This window comes from Protopterus annectens, chromosome 11.part0 (genome assembly GCF_019279795.1).
Source record: "Protopterus annectens isolate FY-2018-M chromosome 11.part0, PAN1.0, whole genome shotgun sequence".
In the NCBI taxonomy this organism is placed as follows: domain Eukaryota; kingdom Metazoa; phylum Chordata; order Ceratodontiformes; family Protopteridae; genus Protopterus; species Protopterus annectens.
This window is the reverse complement of record NC_056745.1, coordinates 1,316,390,115-1,316,416,770: the sequence shown is the minus strand read 5'-3', so window position 1 is coordinate 1,316,416,770 and position 26,656 is coordinate 1,316,390,115. Positions and strand designations below refer to the sequence as shown.

General features: G+C 38.3%; 1 protein-coding gene across 1 annotated transcript in view; it reads right to left on the bottom strand.

Moving 5' to 3' along the window:
• LOC122815830 (kielin cysteine rich BMP regulator) overlaps positions 1-26,656 on the bottom strand; it is a 2,917,372-nt gene that overhangs the window by 596,996 nt on the left and 2,293,720 nt on the right. Inside the window, exons 38-39 of the mRNA XM_044088633.1 lie at positions 2,837-3,107; positions 512-594 (exon numbers count right to left, since the gene is read on the bottom strand). Coding sequence (XP_043944568.1) covers positions 512-594; positions 2,837-3,107 — 354 coding nt within the window. The remainder of the gene's footprint in view (positions 1-511; positions 595-2,836; positions 3,108-26,656) is intronic.

The window sequence follows — 26,656 nt, the reverse complement described above, 5'->3', positions numbered from 1 at the left end:
GCAAGGCAAACTCCCCAAATGAATATGTCCTATAATGTCACAGCAACCCAATGTGCCTGGGCCAGCTGCGCTATAAATGAGAAAGCTACCACCCTACTTCATCTGCAAACTGAAATCACCTCCAAACGGGGACAAAAAAGAAGTTTCTCCTCATGATGTTTCGCACAGACTACAAAGTTTTTCAAGTTCAGAAAAGGCAAAAAACTAAATAAAATTAAATTAAAGTTAAATAAAATAAATGTGGGTATGACTGGACCCACAGACAATCAAGTTATTCAAGTTCAGAAAAGGCAAAAAAATAAATAAAATTAAATTAAAGTTAAATAAAATAAATGTGGGTATGGTCAGACCCTTTGTTCCATTTTCCTGTTGTGTCTTTTCTTACATTTTACTTTTCTGCTGTAGTTAATCATCTCTGACCTTACAGTATAAAGCTTTTGTTTTACGTTTTTTTTTCTGTCTTGTTTTTTGTTTGTTTGTTTAAGAAGACAACAATGGCAATTATACATACCACACAAGAACATTCTTGGCAGTTTGACATTGCAGAAATCCAGTGAGATCCCTCTTCATACTCCTTTCCAAAATAGACACACACTGTAAAGTAAAAGACAAGCAATTTTTTTTTCTTTGAGTGTTTCTTATGTAGTAATCCATGTAAACATGAATATTCATATAATGGAATCGGTGAAAATGCTGCAAAAACATTCATATTCTTTATACATTTCTTAATCTTACTAATGTCAAACAAACAAAAAGAAACTTGAATCTGACCAGTGTGAAACCTCCAATAAATCAAATTATTGTGTTTGTGATGTTGGTAAGGAACGGGCTATGGCAGCTTTCTTCCTTACTCCCTTATTATTATCAGAAGAGGCAGTATTTCTGAACTTTGCCAGCTACTGAATAGAGTTCCCAGCCTTTCTTATGACTTGCTTATCCTAAAAATCAATACCATAAGACTGTAAAATGCAGGCCATATTTATATATGCGCACGCACACACACACACATGCACGTGCACACTGTGGAGTATTGCTTAAAGATATAAAATCATAAAAATAAATGTCTAGTATTTTATTTTATTAAATTGCAACCTATGTAATACTTGCAAACCAATATCTTTTGAGAGGCTAAACTGACAGAATTATTATGAATACAAATTTGATTTGAAATAGCACTTTTGCAGGCATGCATTGCAAATTAGTTTTGTTTTATTTTGTTTTTTGTCAGTAGAATTGTCATGCTTTGTTTCTATAAACATGTACTGGTAGATCTCATACGTGCACTTACTGCAATGCATTCCAATCTATTATGTGGCTTGTTTTTTTTTTGCTTTCCAGATTTTCTAAAAATTATCATTTACTCAACAATGTCTTATAAATTATTTTGCTTTCTTTTGTGAGTGTCTTTGTGTATGTCTGTGTGTATTTTCTGGTTCACTTTCCATCCACTGTTCAAAATTACTACATCCCTCGCTGTCTATAAAGAGATCAATTGTTTTTAATGCATTTTAAAGGTGCTTAAGTGTGCTTCTACAGCTTGCATAGTTTTGTGAAAACCTTTTTATATATTATTATTGTTTCCTATGAAGCAAATATTTCCATAGCCTATAGAAGGCCAGCAAAGGTCATGAGAAAGAGCCGTTTGACTTGACACCATCTACCTGGACCTTTAAATATCTCGTCTCATATGATGAGGAAAATACTGCTCTTCAATATGACTCTTTTAATGTGCATTGATTTCAAAATGAAGACAGACATTGTGGCAAATGACAGAAAAAAATGAAAAATATCAACTTCAGCAATACCTTAGAGCAAAATCTCCTACGTCATATTTCAGTTAGCATTCTCACAACCTGCAAGCATAGCAGATTATATGAAGCTCATTCATTTGCTGTAATGTATACCTAGTACTCAGTAAAAGTATAGTTTTATTTAGAAACTGTCAGCATCGGACCAGAAGTTTAAGTTTAAAATGCCTGACACAATGACTTCATTTGTTAATGTCAATATGCATGCTTAGAAGGGGTAAGTGTGAGTACATTGTTAGACATATTATTTAACTGCCCCTGTTAAATCAGATGCTGTTGTACTGCCTTATATTTGGGTACTTTTGAAACAATCTTCTGTAGACTAACCTCACACTGACATTACAACCCAAACTTACTTGACTGATCTCTTCTTCCATGCAATTTAGCAAGTTATAGCCTTGATGTATTTAAATAGGCTTTAAACCTGACTAAAGCAAATAACACATGTGATACAAACTTTTAGACAATAATCCCTGAAGTCTGCCTTACTTTGTGGGGTCATATCCTTTACTGTTCCCAGTCTTGAGAAACTGGTCCAAAACTATACATCAGTGTTGCCTTACTAGTTATAGTCCATCAACATTGTTCATCATTGCAAATTGTCAGCCTCCACAGAATGCTCTTTCATGACTTCTAAGCTGCAATTTTGCACAACTGTTTAGCACCCTTTATTTTTAATGTCATAAAATGGAAATGTGGTAATTGACTGAAGTACTGGATGATTAAATCACAAATGCATAAATTCAGCAAATCAAACAATTAAACCATCAAATACTTAAAACATTGAAACTTAAGATATCTCAAAAAGAAAGCAGTTTCATCTTGTGATCCATTAACCTTACCACTAACTACAGACATAATTTTGAGAAATCTATGGGCCATGTCATAACAGCTAACTTTGAAAACACCAGGCTAGCTTCTGTCTTCAGGTTATGATGTCCTCTGGGTTTTAGTACAAAAGAGTCTTAAACAGCACAAAAATAAATATGTTTGTTTAAACAGACAGATTACAAACAAACATGGCATACCTGGGCACTCCTGACAGCACTCGCCTGGCCGATTTATTGGATTGGTGCAAGTCACTTGCGGACACACAACAGGGGTGCATATTACATTACCATTCAGGCAGGTGCAACGTTGACAAGGGTCAGATGGGGATAAGTAGGTCTGGCGATTTACAAACTCCAAGCCCTCAAAGAAGCAGTGATCGCAAACTGGACAGCACAATGGAGCAAGGAATGGCAAAGGATGGGAGCACTGCTGTGCACATGGCTTCTTCTGACAGGTTACCACCTCATTCTGCAACAGAAAACAACGGGTTACTGATTACCAGAGCAGCATAGCAAACAGCAGATGAAAGCACCGGTGGCTTGAATCTAATCTGTCTTGATAATGACAAGGAAGATGCAGCTGATCATGAAATGTTAGATGTTAATACTTTGAATCTTCTATTTTTACTTTCTTTCTCTAAGGTCTTTGCGTGCAGCAATATGTTTTGACAGCTGAATGCAGGTGTCATTGCTGATTTACACTTGTAGTCCTACTCCACTTGTATTGTAAACTGCAGTCCTTTTGACTGCTGCATGCAATCACTTTTTTCCATCTTTGTAACTGCAGCACTTCCTCAAATCACACACTTCTGTTATCTATTTTTTAAATGTAAAAATTCACATCATAACCTTTCTGGTCTAATGTAACAAAATGTTTTTCTGGATTTAGCGGAATCTCACCATCCTAACATTTTAGAAGGTAGGTGAATTTAAACTACATTCCATCACCAGACAGAGCATTTCAATTATGCCTCACAAAGGTCTACACAATTACACTAGTAATCATTACATAATGCTTTGTCATTATAAAGAAAGTAAGAGTTAAGAATTTTATGACACAAGTGACTGCATACAGCTTTGATTAAAGGAGTCCTTAATCACAGTATGTAAATGAGCATGATAAAGCTCAAACTTAAGTCTGCAAGACAAATTCTTTCACCTTATTTATGATCCTATATTGCGAGCCAAAAAGCTTTCTTTGGTGTATCCCTGAATCCTGCTATGTTTAGGGAAGTCCTTTTATTTCTGGGTGATCTGTTAAAGAAATTACAAATGAGTTCTGTTACAGATCTCTTCCAACTATGCTAATCCTAATTTAACAAGTAACTTTATTTAAAAAGTTCACTTTGATATATCTGGTACTCAGTGAAGAGAACACTGGTACAGCAGTTAGTATTCCTATCTTTCTGTGCCTGGTTATCCAGTTCCACTCTTCACCAGGGTACCTTCTGGGTAGAACCTGGATGTTATCCTTGTGTCATCATCGGTTTTCACCAGGGTCACAGGGCCTTCAGCTTCCTCCCCTCCGAAATCCCAAAGACATGCTAATTAGCCAATAGGCAACTTTCTTTATTACCCATAGGTGTGCGGACGGTGTGTTTTTCCTGCAAAGAGCTATCATCCTCTCCAGACCTGATTCACTGCCTCAACTGAGGTGCTTGGCAGTACAGGTACCATCTCCACCACGATTCCGAGCAGGCTAAAGATGGTAGCAAAAATGTAATAAATGAATGCACAGTTTTCCAGTCCAGACATCTGATTTTTCAGACAATGCATTCATTTTTAAACTTAGCTGGTCTGTGTACAACTACATACTTTATTTCTCAAGCCAACAGATATGCAGACTGTAAAAAATGCCATTATGTTAATTCACATTTGGTTACATTCCCAAAGGTACTAGTTATCTTGCACACTGATATGTCTGACAGTTCCATTGGATAAGTTGCTCAAAATTAACAAATTTGGTGTAAAGAAATTCTCTGATGAGTATAGACAGCACATCTGAAAGTATGTGCATCCTCTATCTTGGAGGGCAGAGAAAGAGAGATATGTTTGCAACTTGTTTGATGAATATCAAAGAAGTGAGAATAAATATACCCTGGATTTTGACAGGGAAATGAAGATAATCATGACAGATCTGTCTCTACTTTTTAATTTGTTCCTGACAAACACATTTGTACATACTGACCAAATATTAGGACATTACCAAAGACAGGGCCAATAGATTAAAAAGCAATTTCAACCATGGGACTGTGGTATTATCCACAGCTTTAATTTTAATTGCTTAATCATTTAATGAGTCTAGGGTCTTTGCAGAAAAATGCATTACTTATACTGACCATGCGCAGATAAAGGCCAAACTTGCATTGAATCTAGTGTGTTGCAACATTTTGCTCACATTTGAAAAGAATAAAAAACTGCAAATAATGGTGAGACTGTCTCTGACTGAGTCAGCTAAACATAGAGCAGTATTTTACATATCTCAACTATACAGATTTTTGCAGAATGCCCAGATTTTTAATCATATTTTTGGTGTGTTCCTCATAAAATTTGTGGTTTTCTGCAAATCACTGGAAAGATCTCAGGATTAAAGTCACTAAATAATGACATATATTTGAGTTTCAGGCTTCAAATCCTTCAGAAAATGCATGTTAAGACAAATTTTGTTACTCTAGCAACTTTCTAAGTTTACAAGGGCAATATTTAAAACGTGTCCCAATTTTTGTGTCTTTGTCTCCCCATTTTGTCAGGCTTTGTCCTGATTTCTTACACTAAGAGGTTGAGAGGTATGTTTGTAAACAGTATTCGTAAAAAGCACAATGTTTTGTGGGACAATTCCTGTGGACTCAACCTGGACAAGAACTCCTACTGGAGTTACTGGATCCTGCCTTTCAGATAGCTAAAGAATCAGTCATTATAAATGCATCCATAACTCTGAAGGATGTAGTTGACAGTAACAGACATTTTAAGTAAATGTAAGAACAATGATTCAGCAACATTGTCATGGCTTAGTTAAGTGTACACAAGTTCTGTGACATTTGGAGACAAAGTTTATTTCCCACAAAAATGACAAAACTATTCTTAGCATTGTAGGAGCTCCGGATAAATACACTGTTTTTGTTAATTATGCAATGAAGGAAAACAGAGCTGCTGTTAGTTGAGATTCAGGGTGATACTCATAGTCATTAGGCGGGTGCGTTAAGACAGATTGCACTGACCAGGAAAGAACACGGCCAAGCTGTGATTCATAGAATCTATAATAGAATCTATAGTAATGCACTATGACCTCAAATGAGCATATGCAAATGAAATCATAATACGATGTAAATGAGGAATGGTGCAACCCAGATTATGCTAATGAAGCATTCTCTTTATTCAGTTTACAATTCATAGTGAAAATTTCCCGTTATTCTGCGCCACCCACAGATGTGTTATATAAACAGGAGTCTCGCCTATACTGCCTACTTTGTAATCCATGAAAATGCTATCACTTGCTGCTAGCTCTGCTATTTCCTGGTGTGACTAACTTGTCTTGGCTGGGTCAAAACCGCTAGCAAGGCAAGAAGGTGGAGATATAGGCAGGGATAACTCATTATAACTTTGATAATCAAGAAATCCTTGATAGGTTCAGAGTGGACAGGGATATTATAAGGGTTTTATTGGGTATGTATGACCCCTATTGGGGTACTAGACGAATGTGTGTTCTTCCTGTCTCTGTGGTTAATCAGGTATGTATAGCCCTCAGTGTACTTGCCATGGGGAACCTTCCAGAGGCAGACTGGAGACACAGGGATCTCACAGGCTTCTCTCTCAAGTGTAGTGCAGCAGTTCTTAGATGCACCCTTGGCATATGTGGAGTAGTCCATCTATATTTCAGTGTCACCTCAGGACCAAGTAGAAGAAAGTACACAAACTCTACAGCAGTTGTTACAGAAGATTGTGAGCTAACAAATAATGCAAATAATGTACACGACATTTCTTCTTTTGAATTGTCACCTGTATACAATAAACTTTTGAATAAAGGTTTAAATTTTGTGTCAACATCTTTTGTATCCGAACACATACTTGCCAATGAGCTTAATGATTTTTGTAGACTCATTAATCGTAAGATATTTTTTTGCAGATTCTGATAACTCTCAAAGATCCACTGGGTTCCAGTTTGGCAGATCTGAGTTTCAACCCCCCCATGGATAAACACGTGTCTATATTCAAGGAATGTGTGATGAAGGATTTACATTTTAATAGTGGCTTTCAGCCCATTAGACATAATTTATCATTACAAGAACAACAAGCATTACGAGAGCTTAGTTCCAATCGGAATATAGTCATAGCACCAGGAGATAAAGGGGGAGGGATTGTAGTCATGGAGTGGGATATGTATCAAACGGAAGCTTTAAACAATTATCGGATGCCCGGTTCTATATACATATGGTGGTTGACCCTACACCTAATTTTAAAAAACACATTGATTCCTTTTTTGGATCTGGCAACTGAACAAGGCATTATAGATAAACATATTTGTAAACAACTCAAAGTTTCCGATTCCATTCCTCAGTATTTATACCTACTTCCAAAAATTCACAAACATCCTACCTGTCCACCTGGTAGACCTATTGTTTCTGGGAGGGGTTCCCTCACGGAACCTTTATCAGCATTTCTCATGTATTACTTAAAGCCAGTACTATCTATGGTCAGATTCAGGTTACAAGATACCACCGAATTCCTAAATATCATTGAGGATACACAACTTGAAGCTGACTGGTGGTTATGTACTCTGGACGTGACTTCTCTATATACTAGCATTCCACATGATGCTGGTTTATCTGCCATAGCATACTGGCTGGAGCGGTCAGAATTATATACTAGGGGATTTAACAACTTTCTGATTGAGTTGACTGAATACGTGTTGACCAAAAACATTCTTTATTTTGAAAGTCAAGCATATTGGCAAGTAAGAGGAACAGCTATGGGAGCATCTTTTGCTCCCATATATGCTGATCTATTTATGGGATTTTTTGAAGAACAATTTATATATGATTCTAACAAAAATATCTTTTTCGTGGATTTGGATATATGAAGACGATACTTAGATGATTGTTGGATGGTGTGGCGGGGGGATACAATCTCTGTACAAGAGTTTGTTAAATTCTTGAACAACAACATATGGGATATTCAGTTTACCTTGAACATACAACAACAAGAAATAGTTTTTTTGGATGTGATTGTATCTAGACAGAGTGACGACACTTTGGCCACTCGGGTACACAGAAAGTTTCCTCAATATAACACACTTTTGCATGCATCCAGTAATCACCTCCACCACATCATCAACAACATTCCCAAATTCCAATTTTTACGTACAAAACATATTTGTTCTTCTCAGAAAACCCATTTACAATGTGAACAGGATTTGAGTGATAGAATCATTAACAGAGGATACAACAGATGCCGAATTACACAAACTATTAAACAGGTCAAATATATGCCTAGATCACAACTTTTACAATATAAACATACTCAAGTTGGATCAAAGACATCAACATCACAACCCACTAGGTTTGTTACCACCTATGGCAGCAATACATCCTCATTTAGGGAGATAATTAATAACCATTGGAATATTTTGCGTGCCCATGAACACCTAAATGACATATTGCCAAATAGATGCTCCTTTTCCTATCATAGGAGCAGGACTATCAATTCTTATTTTACACATTATAAAATATATAATCCTCCTACACCTATCCAGACTACCCTATTTGGTGACCCTTTGATAGGTTGTGTTCCATGTGGCCATTGCAGTGCATGCAGACACATATTTAAGACCAAGGAATTTACTGGCTGCAACACTCCAAAGGTTTATCAGATACAAATTTTTGGCAATTGTAGTATGGACTGGGTTATCTATTTGGCAACCTGCACATGCCTGTCCTTCTATATGGGACAAACTTCCAGACCGCTGAGGCATCGGATTAGTGAACATCTTAGCGCTATTAGAACCTAAAAAATCACCAATGCACTATATAAACATTCCATGGTTCATAAAACTGCACAATTCAAATTCACTATTATTGATAAAATTGCAATGCACAGGAATATAAAAGCAGGCTGGCATGACAGACTTAATAATACGAAATCCACATGGATCACCAGGTTAGGAGCTCAATTCAAACCAGGTTTGAACGAAATTTGTTAGTCATATGCAGTCTGCTTCTTAATATGTTATATATGCAATTTTGATGTTACATGAACTTATTTTGTGGTGTTTTACACAATATATGTTCAATTTATAACCTCTATTTCCAATCATTAATTTGTTTGGTATATGTTTAATTTTTTGAACATGTATACAATTTTTTAAAGATGCATATATTTTTGTATGTGTATATATCTTTAAATGTTTGGCTATATAAGAAGATACCAGGATGTGTCATCTAGATTCTTATTCATGCACTGAGGAAGGCTTGATATATTGCCGAAACCGGTTTGCAGTATTGAATATTATGTTATATAATTGCCACAATTAAACTTATTCGGGCATTTTTCTTCCTTGTGCTGGATCATTTTTTGCATTACCTCAGGACCAAGCCAGGGTTACGAGTACCTTTTATGGGTTGGCACGTTTCCCTAGGGTCCTCAGTGCTATAGATTGCTCCCATGTTGCAATTAATGCCCTTTCTGGTCCACAGGAGGAGCAGTATTACAATAGGTGGGTAATTGCCAGTTGTAGGAATGTTAGTGTTTACAGCATCTGTGTTAATGGCTGCAATTCATGCTATTTCATACAGATTTATTTCCACAATTCCCTTAGTGAATAAACAGTATGGTTATAAGGATGTAATGCATACAGTTATAAAGTATCCCAACACTCCCCATATATTTTTCATATCTTAATCTCCTTCTAGTTAAACTTTTAGCTGTGTTTCTGCAGGTCAAATTGTAAGTAACAAAATTGTCAAAGCTGATTCACAGAAGGTCAAAATCAAATGAGTCTTTAACATGTCCTAAGCATAAACTAGGTGACAGTGGAAGTAATTTTGAAGGGCTGTCATGAGAGCTGTGGAGTGAGTTGGTCCGATGTCATGACCTAATTGATGCAGTTGGTTGGTCCGATGTCATGACCTAATTGATGCAGTTGGTTTGTCCGATGTCATGACCTAATTGATGCAGTTGACCAAGCAGACACTGATCTGACACTGCTGCTTAGACATGATACGAATCTCCAGTAAGAGATTCTGCTACGTGCAGATGAACATTGGCATGGCTGCATGAAATATGTTGTACCCCTTGACTAGTTGCATTACTTTCCTGAGAAGAACTTGTACTCTCATACCATCTGCCTCCAAGGATGTGGACAGTAGGATTACTATCATAATTTCGAATCCAACTCTGTCGACCGCACTATGTTCGAACACGGAAAGTCGAACACGGCAATGTCAAACTTCAAAAGCAAGCCTAGGAACAGTTTTAACATGGGTCGAGATAGGTGTTCACTGCTACTGCCGAACTACAAACCTCAACCCTACTTCGACTCATGTTAAAACCCGTTCCTAGGCTTGCTTTTGAAGTTTGATATTGCCATGTTCGAACATAGTGCGGTTGATGGAATTGGATTCGATATTATGACAGTAAACCGGACAGTATCTCGTCCTCTTCCCTTTCCAAGAATGACTCCTACTGGAGTTCGGTAAGTCCTAACTAGTGTACAAATAATGGTAGCGGATACTGATGCTTGGTGTGCCATCATGCTATGCATCATTGTGATCATGGCATTATCCCTACTCTCTGCTATTTCAAAGCACTGCTGGAAATCCTCATGCATACCCTAGAGGGTTCTGAGCACCTCCAGCAGTAGAAATGCACATACATTTGTTGCTGGGCAACTAATGTCTCTCATGTTTCCTGGGGTAGCTGTAACAAATGTCATTAAAGCAATCACTTTTCTTTTTCATATTCAGACTCTCCCTACCCCCTACCACAGTCATGCATTCATATAATTTTTCATTCATTAGTGACTATCACAAATCCCCCAGAAAAGACACACGTATGTTCAGCCATGAAAACATCCTTACCATTGCAGTACTTCACAACTTAATGACTGCATTTCTACCACATACAGTATGTGCAATCACTAAAGGATACCAAAGTAATGATTTTCCTCAGTGATCATTAATCATTTCCACTGCTGCAGTACTGAATTCCCACTTCCAAATAACAGCTTTACATCATACATAAATAGCCATCATAGAATACAAATAAAGCAAGATTTCTTAACTTTTAACTCAATTATGTTACATGTTTTAAGTGCTTCTTATTAAATTATAGTATATTTGCTATTACCGTCATGCCTTTTGGAAGTCTGCAGTTTCCTAACACATTTGCTAACTCAAATAATGGCAAGTTTATATGGCGGTATTCAATGTTTCTGCAAAAATTCAAGTCTGTTTACACATTTCGCATGCAAGTTAGGCTCTTTTACATTTATCTTTATGAATTGCAGTAATGCATAAACATGTACATCCACCTATGCATGCAAATAGCTCTGAGATACTCAAACATTATTCTAAAACCGAACTCTAAGCAGTTATAGATACCCCTGTCCCCAGAGTCATTCCAGTCGATATCATGGACCAGCATTTGCACACAACTTCTTTATCCAGCCTGAGTTAGATGGACATTTTTTGACAGTGTAAGAACTGTATCATGCTGTCTAATGATTATCTATTACTCAAACAGCAATTCACAGTGTATAAGAGATGTACATGTATATCTTTGGAGGCAAAACTCTTATTAAACAAAGTAAACTCAGACAACAAAATCATCAGCAGTACACCATAGATCACACCTCTCCAAGGCCATCACAATATGCATAATCTGTCATATGCTGAGGTTCTAAAGATCAGCTTGCTTAAACCAAAAACCTCTCCAAAACACAACACAAGCACAGAGCACACTCAGCATATTAAGCCTACTTCCTCACATAGCACAAGGAGTCATAGATGCTGAGCCTATAAGGTAGGCATTGACACAACCAAACATTTGTGTTATAGGTGACTTCGTTGTACGGCATACAGATGTGCCTCCTACCAGGCTGAGCAAGGAAAGGTGATGGTTAGATGCTTGTCTGGTGCCAGGATCCATCATTTTATACCAGCACTCAAGTCCTTGAACAACAAGTACCAGTACGACTCTGGCAGAGTTCATGCCATTGTCAACGACATGGGGTGTAACTCTCTGGATTATATAAACAGAGACACAATGGAGCTCTCATACTATGTGTCTGAGGCAGGTATGAGCCTAGCATTTAGCACCATTCTACCTTCTCCAAGAATAATGCCGCAATATCAGCAAAAAAGAATTGACTTCAGTAACTGGCTTAGTGTTTGGTGTCATTCAAAGGAGTCCAATATTTGTCAGCCTGGGAGGATATGATTAACAGACCATGCTGTTTTACATCCCCTCTAGGGTTTTGATTATTGACAAAGACATTGCTCAACCCCATAGTGCCTTTTTAAGCCATGCCAATCTGATAAACCTATCAACATAACAAAACAAGCAAAGGAAAATATGAAGATGTTACTGTTCATTGCTAAAAGGCTGAAGAACAAACTCTCTACACTCCTTATAAGCCCTTTTCAACCTGGAAGACATTTATGTCTGTGTAGTGACTGAGATATAGTTTAACATAGCGGAGAGCATTCCGGCTGTGCAGGGCTATAATGTCTTCCACACGTTTAGACCAGCTACTGCACAGGAGGGGGAAAAAGGTGGAGGTGTATCAGTCTACATTCGGAAGAAACACATCAAAGCTGGTAAAGCAGCATGATGCACTACAGCTTCTTCATGTCCAAATAAGCATCAGAAATGTCCAATGTCAGATACTAGTTAGCTAGAGAACTCTCTGTAGGACAAAAGAAAGCCACAATGCCTGTCTACAGGAACTAGAATCACTCAGTATTAAACCCACTATCATTTTTCAAGGTGATCTAAACTGTGCAGCAACAGACTGGGAAACCTGCACCACCACTAGTGCTCAAGCACAGAAATTCCTGGACTTTGTCAATACAAGTGCCTTAGAGGGAGTAACAAATTGGATCTTTTCTTTACTAATACAGGAGCATCTTCCACCATCCCTTACATTATCTTCTTCACTTGTTAGGAATGACCATAAAGGAGTGTCCTTCAAAACAAAACTGAAACCATAAATCTCTTCTACCCAAGGTACTTTTAGAAATTTCTTTAAGACAAATTACCTTCTCCTGACATGTTAGCAAGTTTCAAATCGCTACCAAACCCAGTTAACTCCACTGAATATGCAGAAATGTACACCAATCATACTATACTAGCATGCAGACAGCTGCTCAGATGCAGCTGTACCCCACAGGAATAAGTTCAGACCAAACCCCAGAAATAAACCTGCATGGTGGAACCATAATATCAACAAGATTTATAATAAAAGGAAAATAATTTTGACCAAAAGTAAGAAGAGTAACTCCTAGAATGGCAGAGCCATTGTCAATGAAATAAACAAAACAACTCAAGAACTCAATAAAATCAAGTTTGAAGCTAAAATAACTACCTAAGCCAAAGACAATCACAAGACATTTTTTAGATATGGTCATAATCTCAAAAGCACAATGCAGCAGTTCGCTGAGCTGATTGTGAATGATGTTACGTACACATAGGCTAAAAATATAGTGAAGCTACTAGCTAATAAACTTAGCTCTAACTTTACCCATTTCTTCCCTCTGTCTGTCCCTCAAGATATGCCTGAAACTGGTTTACCTCCAGCTATCATTCAAGAACAAGCCTTACAAGTGCTATCAAAAGCTAAAAGTACTGCAATGATGGGTCCTGACAATATCCGTGGATGCATCTTAAATAGCATAAGTACGATTTAGCCATGTGTCTAATAACACTGTTCACACTCAGCCTGCATACAGGTTTTATACAAAGTGATTGGAAAACAGCTAATGTCATTCCCCTCATAAAGGAAGATCTTCCACAGACCCAGGCAATTACAGACCTATATATCTGACCAAACTCATGTGCAAAACCATGGAAAGACCTACCATAGAATTAATCAATCAGGACTCAGGAGGACACATCTCCACAGGGTTTTAACACAGCTCCACAGAGTTAGGTGACCAACCACTGCTCTCCTGTATAAATCTGTGCAATCCAAGGAATTTACTGCATTCTGCTAACCATAAGTACAATTTATTCTGTATTTTTCACTTTTAAACTGCATTTTTGCTGTATTTCTTATTTAATTTTAAACTGTTCTTGCTGATCTGTTGCACTTTTTGTCTGTTGTAGCATAGGCTAAATTCAGACCTGCTGAATCTGATTTTGTTTGTTAAATTGAGTACTAAACCAGGCTATCTTTTATTGGAGAGGCCCCCATGCACCCTTGTGGCAGGAGAGTGCAGTTGGGACTCATCTGATTGAAGGCTACTGGCAAAGGGCTCAGGTTTGAGCTTTTGTATTGGTTAAATTGCTTAATTCAGTTTGCTCACTGTTGCTACATAAGCCTTGCTCATGCACTACCAGGAAGTGGGGTAACCACTGGCAGTTATAGAGGCAAAAACTTCAGTAGATACATTTTACCTTAATAGCTGCCCGTCATCCAGCTGAGAAGTCCTTAAAGTGCACTTAGCTGCTCAGAGAGCACCTCAGCTGTGCTTTTGACCCTTAAACAGTCCCCAAACCACCAAATCTACAATAGTCTCATTTAAAGAACTCCCATTAGTATAGATCTTTTTTCATAGGATCATAGGAAGTTACTAGGCTAATGGCCCTAGGGCCCTTACAAGCCTAGCCAAGTTCTACCCTTATTTCCATGATTAGCACCTATTGCCCCTGTCCAAGAGGGACACAGGTGGAACCCCCAGGGTGAATTTACAGTTACCTAGCCAATCGTCCAGACTGCATTTGAAGACGGCCAATAAGGTGCTTTGTTTGACATGAAGTGGGAGTCTAGTGGGAGTCTGTTCAAAGCTGCGGTTACCTCTGGGAGACAAATCTGTCCCTCCAGCAGGCTCTATTAATGTCACATACCAGGTTAAGGTCCGTAGAGTGAGTTACTCTTGTACCATTTAGTTTGCAGATATACAGCATTTCCAATAAAGCAGGGTCAGAGATTGCCTTATATGTAAGGCAGAGATCACCTCTGAGTAGTCTGTATGAAACAGAATAAAGTGACAGTGATTTCAGATGATCCACATAAGACTGATGCTGAAGACCTTGAATTTTCCTTGTGAGGAATCTTTGTGGTCTCTCCAATTGCTGCAGGTGTTTGGAAAGGTACATACCAAAAGGGACATTGTACTCAATTATTGGCCTGAATGAGGGAAGAGTACAGGGAGGTTATAACTTCTTTTTTTCTGGAGGCAATGCCCTTACTTATGAGATGAGCAATATAGAATGCCCATCTTACTAATGTGGAGACATGGTAATCAAAGTGAAGGTTGCTGTCAACCTGTGTGCCCAGGTCTCTCACCACTGAGTGCATACTTAGGGTGTTGCTATTAGTGTGGTAGTTAGCAGGAACATTGCCCTAACTGAAAGGGATGATAATACATGTTTTGCATTGACTTTAAGGCCATGACTTTGGTACCAATCATTCATTTGGGTAAGACCCTCTTGTAGGATGTTGATATCATTTGGAGATTCTATGACTGTTCCCAATTTGCAGTCATCAGCAAACTTTGTCAACCAAAGACCTTTAGTTTTTGCTTGTACTTCAGATAAATAGATTCCAAACAATAGAGGACCCAGGGTGATCTCTGTGGAACACCACTGTTTACAGGTCTATTGTTGGAGGTGAATTCCCTTATTTTGACTACATAGGTTCTATCAGTGAGACGGTTAGTGACCCATCTAATGATATAAGGTTGATACCTGGCTGGGTGAGTTTGTCAATGATGCCTGAGTGGGAGATAGTGTCAATAGCCTTGGCTTCCCCTTGTCCAGGGCTTTGGTGTCTGTCTTGAAGAAGTCCACCAGGTTTAACAGCCATGATCTCCCTTTGACAAATCCAAACTGAGTAGGGTCAAGTGTTTGGAGATTACCTATATCTTTGTTGATAAGGTCCATGATGATTTGCTCTATGGCCTTGCAGATAAGGTTAGTCAGGTTACTAGGTCTATAGTTCCCAAGGAACAGTGGATGCACCACCTTTATGCAAGGGAATAACAGAGGGTGTTTTCCATTCAGCTGGGATGAAGCTGATGTTTAACCTATGACTGAAAAGAGTACCCAATGGTGCTTCTAATTCTTGTTGGAGCCCATGTAGGATGCAGCCTAGGATGTTATCAGGTCCCACAGATGCTGTGATTTTGGCCTTAGAGAGGGAGTTTATGACCTGCTCTTTGGAGATACAGGGTAGGGGACAGGTGGTATAGATGTCATGGGGTATGTGTGGCAGGGACAGGGGAGAGATGTTTTCACAGCACCTGTTGGCCAACAGGCTAGCTATGTCCACAGGCTCAGTATATGTGGTATCATCAACTACCAGTTTGGCACAAATTTGGGCCTTTCCTTTTACGTTATGGATGTAACTAAAGAACACCTTATGGTTGCCCTTAGTTGAGGAAGCCAATTTGGATTCATAGTTTGTTTTGGAGGACTTCACAAGAAGTCTTATTTGCTTGTTTAAGTTGAGTAGGGAGTGTTTCCAGTTTAGGGCTCACTCCCTCTTACTTTTAGACAGAAATTTCTTCCTCTGATTGTAAATCCTATTAATAGCAGTTGTCCACCAGGCAGGTTTGCTCCTTGAGGAGCTTGTTTTGGTCCTATCAGGTACAGCTGAGTCAATGCTGTTATACAGATGTTTGTATAAAGCACTGGTGTAGAACTCGGCATAGTTGCCAGTTCCATCTGAGGGGGAGGTGCAGTGAAGCTATTTATACCATCCCGTAAGATTAGTTGCTGCTGGGGGGGGGGTCAGGTGTGATAGTTACTTCGAATGAGACTGATTTCTGGTCATATCTCACCAGGCTACACATCACAGTGGGGATGATACAGTGGTCCCCCATATTGGTAAGCATCATATCCAGGATGTTTGCACTCCTTGTGGGGGTGTCAGCCAGCTGGTCTAGGGCATTGGCATTGATGAAGTTCAGGAACCTTTGGGTAAGTGAGTTTGAGTATGAGCAATTTACAGAGTCAATGGATGGGTAGATAAACTCAACCAAAGCCAAAGTGTTCGGATGTATCTTAATAGACTCAAGTAGATCCAAATAGGTAGAGTAGGCATCCTGATTCATGGAGGGGGTTCTGTAGCTGGCAATGACTTGAATAGGTGTCCTACCAACAGTTAATTACACCTGAAGTATCTCCAGGAAACCATACTTTTAACCAATATGGAGGTGTATTTATCTTTAATGAATACTGATACACCACCCCCTTTAGTTTTCACTCCTTCAGCTTGTGGTCTGAACATGTGGAAGGAGGTATAACCTGGTATAGCTGGGGTGCTCTCCACAGCCTTGAACCAGGTCTCTGTGACTGCAAAAATGTCTGTGTCTTCCAAGGTGAGGACTGCTTCCTGTGAGTGCAGTTTCATGTTAAGACTCCTAGCATTTAGCAGCAAAACCTTGAGGTTGTTTTTTTGATGGAGTTTTTACACTGGGAATTTTGTCCTTGAGACACTGCCTGAAAAAGGCACTATGGAGGTGGCAAGAGCCTTAGCTAGTAGGTGAAATCCCAGGAGTGACAGATGAAGACCATCTCTGGCAAAGCATCAAGGTCTGGCATGCCATTCCAGGCTGACAGGTACTTGATCCCCTTAGAAAGACACCAGAAACGAAGCCAATTATTGAAATCAATCATTTTCTGTTTGTATTCAGGCATCATCCTACGTGTAGGTAAAATGCTGCTTAAGGCTAGGTACATACCTGCCTATGACACATAGTCCAAGAGCTCAGTCATGTCTCTCTATAATCCAGAGAGCTATGTCTCAAGTTGTTCACACCGACATGGACTATGACAGAGTCATAACAGTATATGTTGTTGATAGACTTGATTGCATGTGTGATATGGCGGATCCTGGCACCTGATAGACAGCTGACCGTGACCTTTTCCTTCTCCAGCCTGGTGAGAGGTACATTTGTGTGTCTCATGATGGAATCACTTATGACTAATATGTTCATTTTTTTGTTTTGCCTTAAGGGATTGACAGGTGAGACATGGGTGCTTGAGCTATTATTTATATTGTGTTCTGTAGAGGAAGTATTATGTGTAGCATGCATGTGTTTGTGTCTGAGAGATCTCTGGTGTTTACGTGTGTTTCTGATGAGGATCTCCGCATATGTAGGGATGTGTGATGTGGGTTTGGGTGGAGTATGCAGTGAGGTGCGCATGCTGGCATCCCGCTCATTGTCATATATATTAACTGGAGTGTGAGAGAGCATGGATTCAAGCTTGTTAATATAGTTTATAGGACACCCCATTAGTACAGACCCCATTTACAGTACCCAGTACCACACACCTCTATTTTCTCTCCCCAATGTAAAAACAGGATTTAACCTAACATTATGGATGGTCAATTTCCCTCCATTTCTCCTATCAGCCTGACTGACATGGGTATCCTGAGGAAGTGCAGCAACTGCCTCATGTACACAGACAACCCCCTACTCCTAAATCACCTAAGTACAATTTGTGAGAGATGCATCTATACTAAGAATTTGGAATCCTTGCTCTCTTGTGCACAGAACAGTAACACTGAACAGGTTGTCAGCTCACATATTACATCTCCTATGCAAACCATGCACTCAACACATAAACTATCATATGCAGAGGTACTCACAAGAAACCCACCTAAACACTAGAAACCTTCCAAACACAAACATGCCACACCTAATACAGCATCTACAGCACTCAATACACATAGCAACACAAGCACAAGTGTCTCACCAAATAAGCCCCTAAGGAAAAGCACATCTAAACCAAATTTGTTAGTCATAGGTGACTCCATTGTGAGACACACAGATGTCCCATTCACCAGGCTGGATGAGGAGAAGGTTACAGTCAGCTGTCTATCGGGTGCCAGGATCCATCAAATTACACATACACTCAAGTCTCTCAACCAAAAGTACCATCGTAGTTTATGTTAGTGTTAATGACTTGAGACATACCACACTAGACTATATGAAGAGAGACATGATTGAGCTCTATGAATATGTGTCCCAGGCAGGTATGTCCCTAGTTTTAGGCAGCATTCTACCCTCACCTAGGATAAAAAAGTATTATCTTTCAGCTTTTCCCGGTTAGGGGTTGCCATAGCAGAACTACGGTCTGCTAATGATTGGCAGTGGATTTTTATGGTGCCGAGTTGCCAGCCTGACACCCAACCTTCAAAGAAGACACACCCATTCATGCACACACCTACTGCATGTCTTTAAATGTCACTTGACCATGGGGAGGACATGCAGACTCCACACAGAAGGCGTTCCAGCCGGGAATCAAATGGGAGAACCTCTTGCTGGGAGGCAACAATGCTAACCACTACACTATCATGGCATTACCCTCACCTAGGCCATAAAATACACAAAAAATGATTGACTTCAACAATTGGCTTAGTTTCTGGTGTCATTCAAAGAGGATCCAGTTCCTGTCAGCTTGGGATGACATGGTTGGTAAAAAATGTTACTTTGCCAGAAATGGTCTTCACCTATCACCTGTAGGTTTTTAGTTACTGGCTAAGGCACTTGCCTCCCACATAGTGCCTTTTTTTAGGCAAGGTCTCAAAGACAAAATTTCCAAAGTGAAAATATCACTCACAAATAAATTAAAGATTATGCTGCTAAACGCTATGAGTTTAAATCAGAAACTGCACTCTCTGGAAGCACTCCTCTCCCTGGAGGATTTTGACATCTGTATAGAGGGTACCCTGCAAAGCTACAATGGCTTCCACACTTTCAGACTGCAAAATGAACATGTGAGAACTAAAGGCGGAGCAGTATCTATCTTCATCAAAGATAAATAAACCTCTAAACTGGTTAGACAGGAAAGCTCCATGGAGTTACTCCAAGTTCAACTAACTGTGGGTAAGACCCCCCCCTTCAAGTCATCATAAGCTATAGGCTCCCTTCAATGAACCAAGATGCCCACACTGCTTACTTGGACCTACGTGAGTCAATGAGATTACAACCAAACACTCTGGTCATGGGTGATTTTAACTATCCCTCCATTGACTGGGAAACATACGAGTACCAACATGCTTGCACAAATGTTCCTGGACTTTGTTAACACCAGTGCCCTGGAACACACAGTATGCAGCCCAACAAGGGGCTCAAATATTCTTGACCTGATCCTCACCAAATGAGTGGCCATTGCATCACCATAGGTATAGGACCCTCACTGGTTAAATCTGATCACAAATCAGTCACATTTGAAGTAGCTATAACACCTGAACCCCCCTTAGGTGAAATCAGGCTAAAAAACCACAACTAATTATCACCTCCTAAGGGATGGCATAAATAATGTCCAAGCTCCTGTTCCCACAGATGACACTGACAACTATACTAAGGTATACACAAATGCCCTGTACAAACACTTACACAAATGTATTAGCACAGCTATACCTGATAGGAGCAAAACAAGATCCTCAAGAAAAAAACAAGACTCCCTGGTGGACATCTAGCATTAATAAGTTATACAACAAGAGCAAGACTTTGCTATCTAAGAATAAAAAAGAGAGGTTCCAGCACTTGAAGAACACCTTCCTCTGGTTGAACAAATAAATAAGGCAACTTGTAAAATCCTCTAATTGCTCACCCAACGTGACAGATAGCAGGGAAATCAACACCACTACTACTTAAGTAGCTTCACCTCTCCAAGCTTGCCTTGCCATTGATGAGACAACTTTGTGACATGAGAAGAGACTGTGGGTATTCTGCTATTAGTATTTCTCTAAAGTGTATCTGCCAAGCTACTGCATCCTTTGCCCAGCCTGACAGTCTCATAACAAAGAAAAGCATCATGAAGTAATACATCATCCAAATAAAATGAATACAAACAGTCATTGTCCCCCTCCATAAATTGGGAGATGTTAGGATGATCTCCTCTGTCCAAATGCACTGTTCTACTTCTGCTCTGGAAGTTTGAAGAATCTAAAATGTCTACAACTGTTAAACCACTAATAAAATCAATGCACTTTCAATGATAATATGACCTTTATCTTCATCATAATGTATGAATTATCTCACTTTATGTTGTCAACATGCTTCACATCCTAATTAATAGCAACAGGTGAATTAGCAGGTTATTCTTGGATCTATAAGTGGCCTTCAGAAACATTAGTAGTGCACTTACTTATTCAAATATTTTACTGCTTTGGTCACAGACGATTATGCATTGATCAGTTTCATCACTACATCAGTGATAGCAAACAAGAAATCAAATGGCAGCTATCAACATTTAACTCTCCCAAGATGCTAACTGGAAAAAGAAATAGTTCTGTATTTGAACTTGTCATCTACACGTATATGAATGACATTAGGAGACAACATATTTGACACTTATACACTATAGAGATGCTTTGACATTCTACATTTTGTGTAAGTTCATTATTGAAATGCAGGTGAAGCTATGAGGTGGGTTTGAACAATGTGTGTCTTGATGACCAGAAAAGGACTCATATACTCACATACATATGAGAAGTAATCATGTTGTGCTTACCTTGCAATTAAGCAACTGAGTAAAACTATGACTAAGTCCATTGAAAAAAAGACCTTCAACAAAAATAACATAAAAGTTATTACTTGCATAAGATATTGAGCTGCAACTTAGCTACTTACTAACGTTTGAGAACCATAATACATCACCAGAATCATCAAAACATTTAGACAAAACTACAGTCATTTACATTAGGTCAAGCACTTCCTCAATGAACTGAACAAGAGATCATTAAAAAGTATACTCTTGTTTCATAAACTCTTATAAAAATGAATCATATACATTAGCCTACTGTGCAGAAGGAAAAACCACTCTGCTGTGCTACGAGGTTTTTAAGTGATGCCACTAACAAATATCCTTAGTCCAACTCTACAAAGCTTAGGAAGGGTTTAAATATAAACAAAGGGAAGCTGTCGCAGAAAGATATATTTTTATACATAGTATTAAGGAAATTTAATTGAAAAATTAGGGGATGGTGTTTCAATTAAACAATTAAATGTTTGTTTAAATATGGGTGGTGTTTGACATGTGAATTGTATTCCAGGAGAAGGCGAAGGCCGAGGTACCAGAATTAAAAAAATTCAAACGCACAGCAGTTTGGTGTTCTTTCCAAGTATATTGTAATTCGTGAAATTCGAGGAGGAGTGGTGGAGTTGTTTTTGTTAATTCCAACTCTACAAAGCTTAGGAAGGGTTTAAAGGATTACAACAGAATCATAATTTGTTAATTTGCAGTTTGTTCTTTAAGATTTTTGAAGGATCCAGCTGCCTGCCATAAACAAATCCTTGGCCTGGCTTGAGCCTCCAAAATATTCATAACCAATGGAGTCTCCATGCCTGAGATGACAAGATACCTCAAAACCTGCAGGGATAGCAATAATGATTTCAATCTCTCTATGATGTAGAACACTGCAACTGAGCCCATCAGGGAGGAATTGGTCCCATCCAGAAGACTGACTCAATGGAAAATCAAGCTTCATATGGTCAAGACCATATGACTGACTTTCCAAAATGTTGAAGAGTTCGAATGGAGATTGCAGTATATTGAGGATCGTGACATGTACCCTTTTCCCCACTGTAGTGTGATCTTGAAGTTGGTATATACATAATATGCTGGGGGGCATAATCCCTCACATGGGGGAGCAGGGGGGCTTATCTCCCTGCAAAAACATAGATTTTTGTTTTCTGTCACTCAAGCTTTTCAGGAAAGTTGATCATATGGTCTTCAGCATATGAAGTTCGACTTTCTGTTGAGTCGATTTTCTGAATGGGATCCAGGAGGAATATATATATGCATGCCTTGATACTACAAGCTAAAGTCATCATTATGGAAACTTAGGAAGAACCCTTACAACACTGACATATAAAATGGTACCTTCAGTGTGTTTGAGTGAGACATTCAGAAGAGTAAAGTTAAACGGGACATAGACATTTTTGCTAATAACAAGGATGCATTGATGGAATTTTAGATTAACTGTTTAAAATCTTGCAAAAATTATGCTGGAAAACATAATAGTGGCTAATGGACTGGAAAATGGCAATTTATATTCCAACTCCCAAAACAGGGTAATACAAAAGGAAGCTTAAATTGTCAAACAAATGCACTGTTTCACAGGATGGTAAGCTAATGCTCAGGAGCCTGTAAGTTAGAGTCCATGAATATGTGGCCTTAGAAATGTCAGATGTACATGTTCATCTTAAGCAACATCATAGATCAAATTGGCATCACCTGCTGGATGATACCAAAAGCAAAGGAGTTCCAGAAAAATATTTACTTCTGCTTTGTTGACTACCATAAAGTCTTTAACAGTATAGACCATAACAAACGGCAGACAAACTGGGATCATAAGTCACCTTATTAACCTCTTGCGGTAGCTGTACGCAGAACAAGAAGCAACAGTTAGACATAAAAATAAGACAATTGACTGGTTCATGACTGGGAAAGGAGTGCAAAAAGGCAGAGTGCTGACTTCCTCCTTAGCTACTATATATGCTGAACATATCATCTAAAATGTAAAATGCTAGATTAAACGGATAAAATTGCCAGGAGAAATACTAACAGCCTTGGGTATGCAGATAATGACAAGTTGAACATCCTACTGATAAAGCTGAAAGTAGAAAGAACAAAAGCTGGCTTGCTGATCAACAACAAAACAGCTAAAATGATGACATCTAGACCTATCATTTTTTTAAATAGATGGGAATGAATTGGAGGAAAAGACAGATTTTATTTTCCTGGCATTAAAATATCTCTAGGTAGTACATTCAGCCATGAGGTTAGATGCTTTTTTTAAGGAAAGGTATGGCAAATTTGATTAAAATTTTGAAGACAATACATTGTCACTGTAGGTCCCTATCTATAGTTGCTATGGTTTTTTCCCAGTAATAACATCTGGCTGTGACAGGTGGACTATTAGTAAGGCTGAGCAATGGAAAATCAATGTTTTTAACCATAGTATTGGAGAAACGTTTTGAGAATTTCATGCACTGCAACAGGTTCAAATCAGCTGATTCTTAAATAAATTGAAACTATCCACTATACAGTCAGATAATAACATTAAAATATAGTGGCAAATAATGTGTAGACATGATGTTCTACAGAAGACAGTAATGCTGGCAAAGATTAACAACAAAAGGAAAAGAGGGTGACAGAAGCTAAGGTGGATAGAGAGCATTACTGAAGGAATGCATATGAATTTTCAAGAACTTTAAAACACACTAGTTGACAGACAGGCTTGACATATGAAAGTCCTTGAGGTCACAAAGATTCAGACTCGACTAAACAATAACAACAGCAACAAGAATGCAGATGTGGCGTAGTCTAGCTACTCTCTCTTCATAGTTTCCCTGTCCTGCCACAGCTGCTCTAGTAAGAATCAGCCAGACCTCTGCATCACCTCACTGAAACTTGTTCATGCAACTAACCCCCAATTAGCTTTCCCCATTTCAGTTCCCATACCCATGTCATTCTGTATGACTTCCACCACTACAATATCCATTCTATTCTCTACCTTTTTACATTCCATCTTGATTAACTTCTGAGAACCTGTACTAATGGTACTTTAAAACACTTTTTAGCATTGGCTGTTAATTTTTATGCATAACTTAAATCAATACCTACTGCTGTGTGCTGTCAAGTACCTTTTCTTATTTGCTAAATAATTAGATACGGTCTATTTTGTTGATTTGCTCACAATATAGTTCATGGTTTGTTTGCTCTGTAAAATATCCTTGTATTCTGTTTCATAATTAGAATTTATTCTTGACATGTAAATCTTTTTAATACACGAAATATGAATTTGTAATTCAAAAGATTTGCTGTCTCATTTCTGGAGATTTTGTCTGCAAGTCTCTAACAAAAAAGGTTTTGTTCAGTTTTCAAAAAGTAAACAAATTATTAAATAAACAGAATGAATTTTGTTCCGAAGTACAATATAGTTTAAACATCCATGCCACAAAATTAATATTACAAAATTGACACTAAAAGTGTTATCACTTGGTTTAGCCATTATTTTTTAATTGCATGCAAAAAATGATAAAACACTGCAAATAATGTGTCTAAATTAACTCTGTAGAGCCAAACGTCATTTAAAGTGCAATGGATTTATTAGCCATAGAATTCACTGTAAGAAATGCCATCTAATCTAACAGTAGTGTTTTTAATACATCTCAGATGGATACACCACTAACTTATGTATTGAAAACAAGTATTAAAGTCTGTATTAAAGATATTATGCTCTCAGCAGCAAAAGGACTATAAGAGAAATCAGTAGTTAATGCAGGTAGATTTGAACTGCTTTCAGGTTTTACATAGGACCTAATTTTTGATTGAATATGTGCTGATGAAAGTCATAAGCAATGGTGCTAGGAAGACAGTAAAATACCAAGACAAGTTTTATACCTGCCACTTAAAGCAAATGATGCGATTAAGATAAAGTGAAATGCAGAGTCGTAGAAATTAACATATTTCACTTTGGGGAATACAAAGTAATCTCACACTGCAGAATGCTATTCCCATTTTTATTTGACTTTCTAAAACCAAGGAAGAAAATGTATTCTAAAGTCTAGCTTCAATGTGTAGTATATTACTGAAATTGATTGAATGAAAACCTTTTAACTAGGATTTTGTGTGTTCAGAAGTGCAGATGTATGGAAAAGACCATGTTTTCAAACGTTGACATAGCCACGACTTTTATAATTGTGTGGCAATCTCAAGAATGCAGAACACATGCCTTACAACTGTAGGCCATCATCCCTAGACACTGCATGTTTCTAAACAATATACCATTCCAGCACCCCAACAGAAAAAAACACTCTTAAAACTGTATGTTTAAGAAAAGAACCCATTCAACCAAACAGGCTTTCCTAAATAAAATGCCATTTCCTACAATACATAACTATATCCATGATAAACATGCTAGATTTTTAAAGAAATTAAATTCTACTGCATTTCAAAGTACTTTCACTATTTTTAAAGTGCATGAAGTAGTGTACTTATTGTATTCTTAGCTACACCTACAACTTCAGGTCATTGACACCTCTTGTACAACTAAAGTTTGGTATCAGTACAAGTGTGGGAAACCCTGACTCAATAAACAAAAGGGGAGAACAGTATGTATATCAAATCTACTAAAGGCTGCCAAGCAGTTGGTTAGTTATGGGGAAAGAGCCAACAAAATGACCATCTGCAAAAGGACCTGTATGGCTGAGAAATTAGACAGCTGTCCCTCTCACTGTACAAGACGTGAGACAGCTGTCCATCTCACTGTACAAGACGTGAGACAGCTGTCCCTCTCACTGTACAAGACATAAGACAGCTGTCCCTCTCACTGTACAAGATGAGAGACAGCTGTCCCTCTCACTGTACAAGACGTGGGACAGCTGTCCCTCTCACTGTACAAGACGGTGTGTTAACTTCTAAGCGAGTATTGTACCCACTTTTCAATACTGTAGGAACATAAAGAACTAAAAATGACTGTAGACTTTATGGAATAAGCTCAAGACAAGATAAAATGATTGTGGAGGGACTACCACAAAATGTATATGTCTGTATAAAGACAGAAAGATAGAAATCCTAAGATGAGATGCGAAAGGGCATAACAGACAAATCTGAATCCAGAAAGGCAGAAGCCTTCAGAACATGATATTTCTAAAGAAGATTGAGTATTAAAGGCCCTAATAAAAAGTAAAGTAGAACCAACCAAGATAACAGAACCAGCACTCAGTTCATACACGAAAAAAAGTCAACAGTAGAAATACGAACTCAGCAATGCAAATGCAACAAAACGTTGTTTAATAAAACAAAGCTTTCAGGTTCCAACAAAAAGCTGTTTAATAA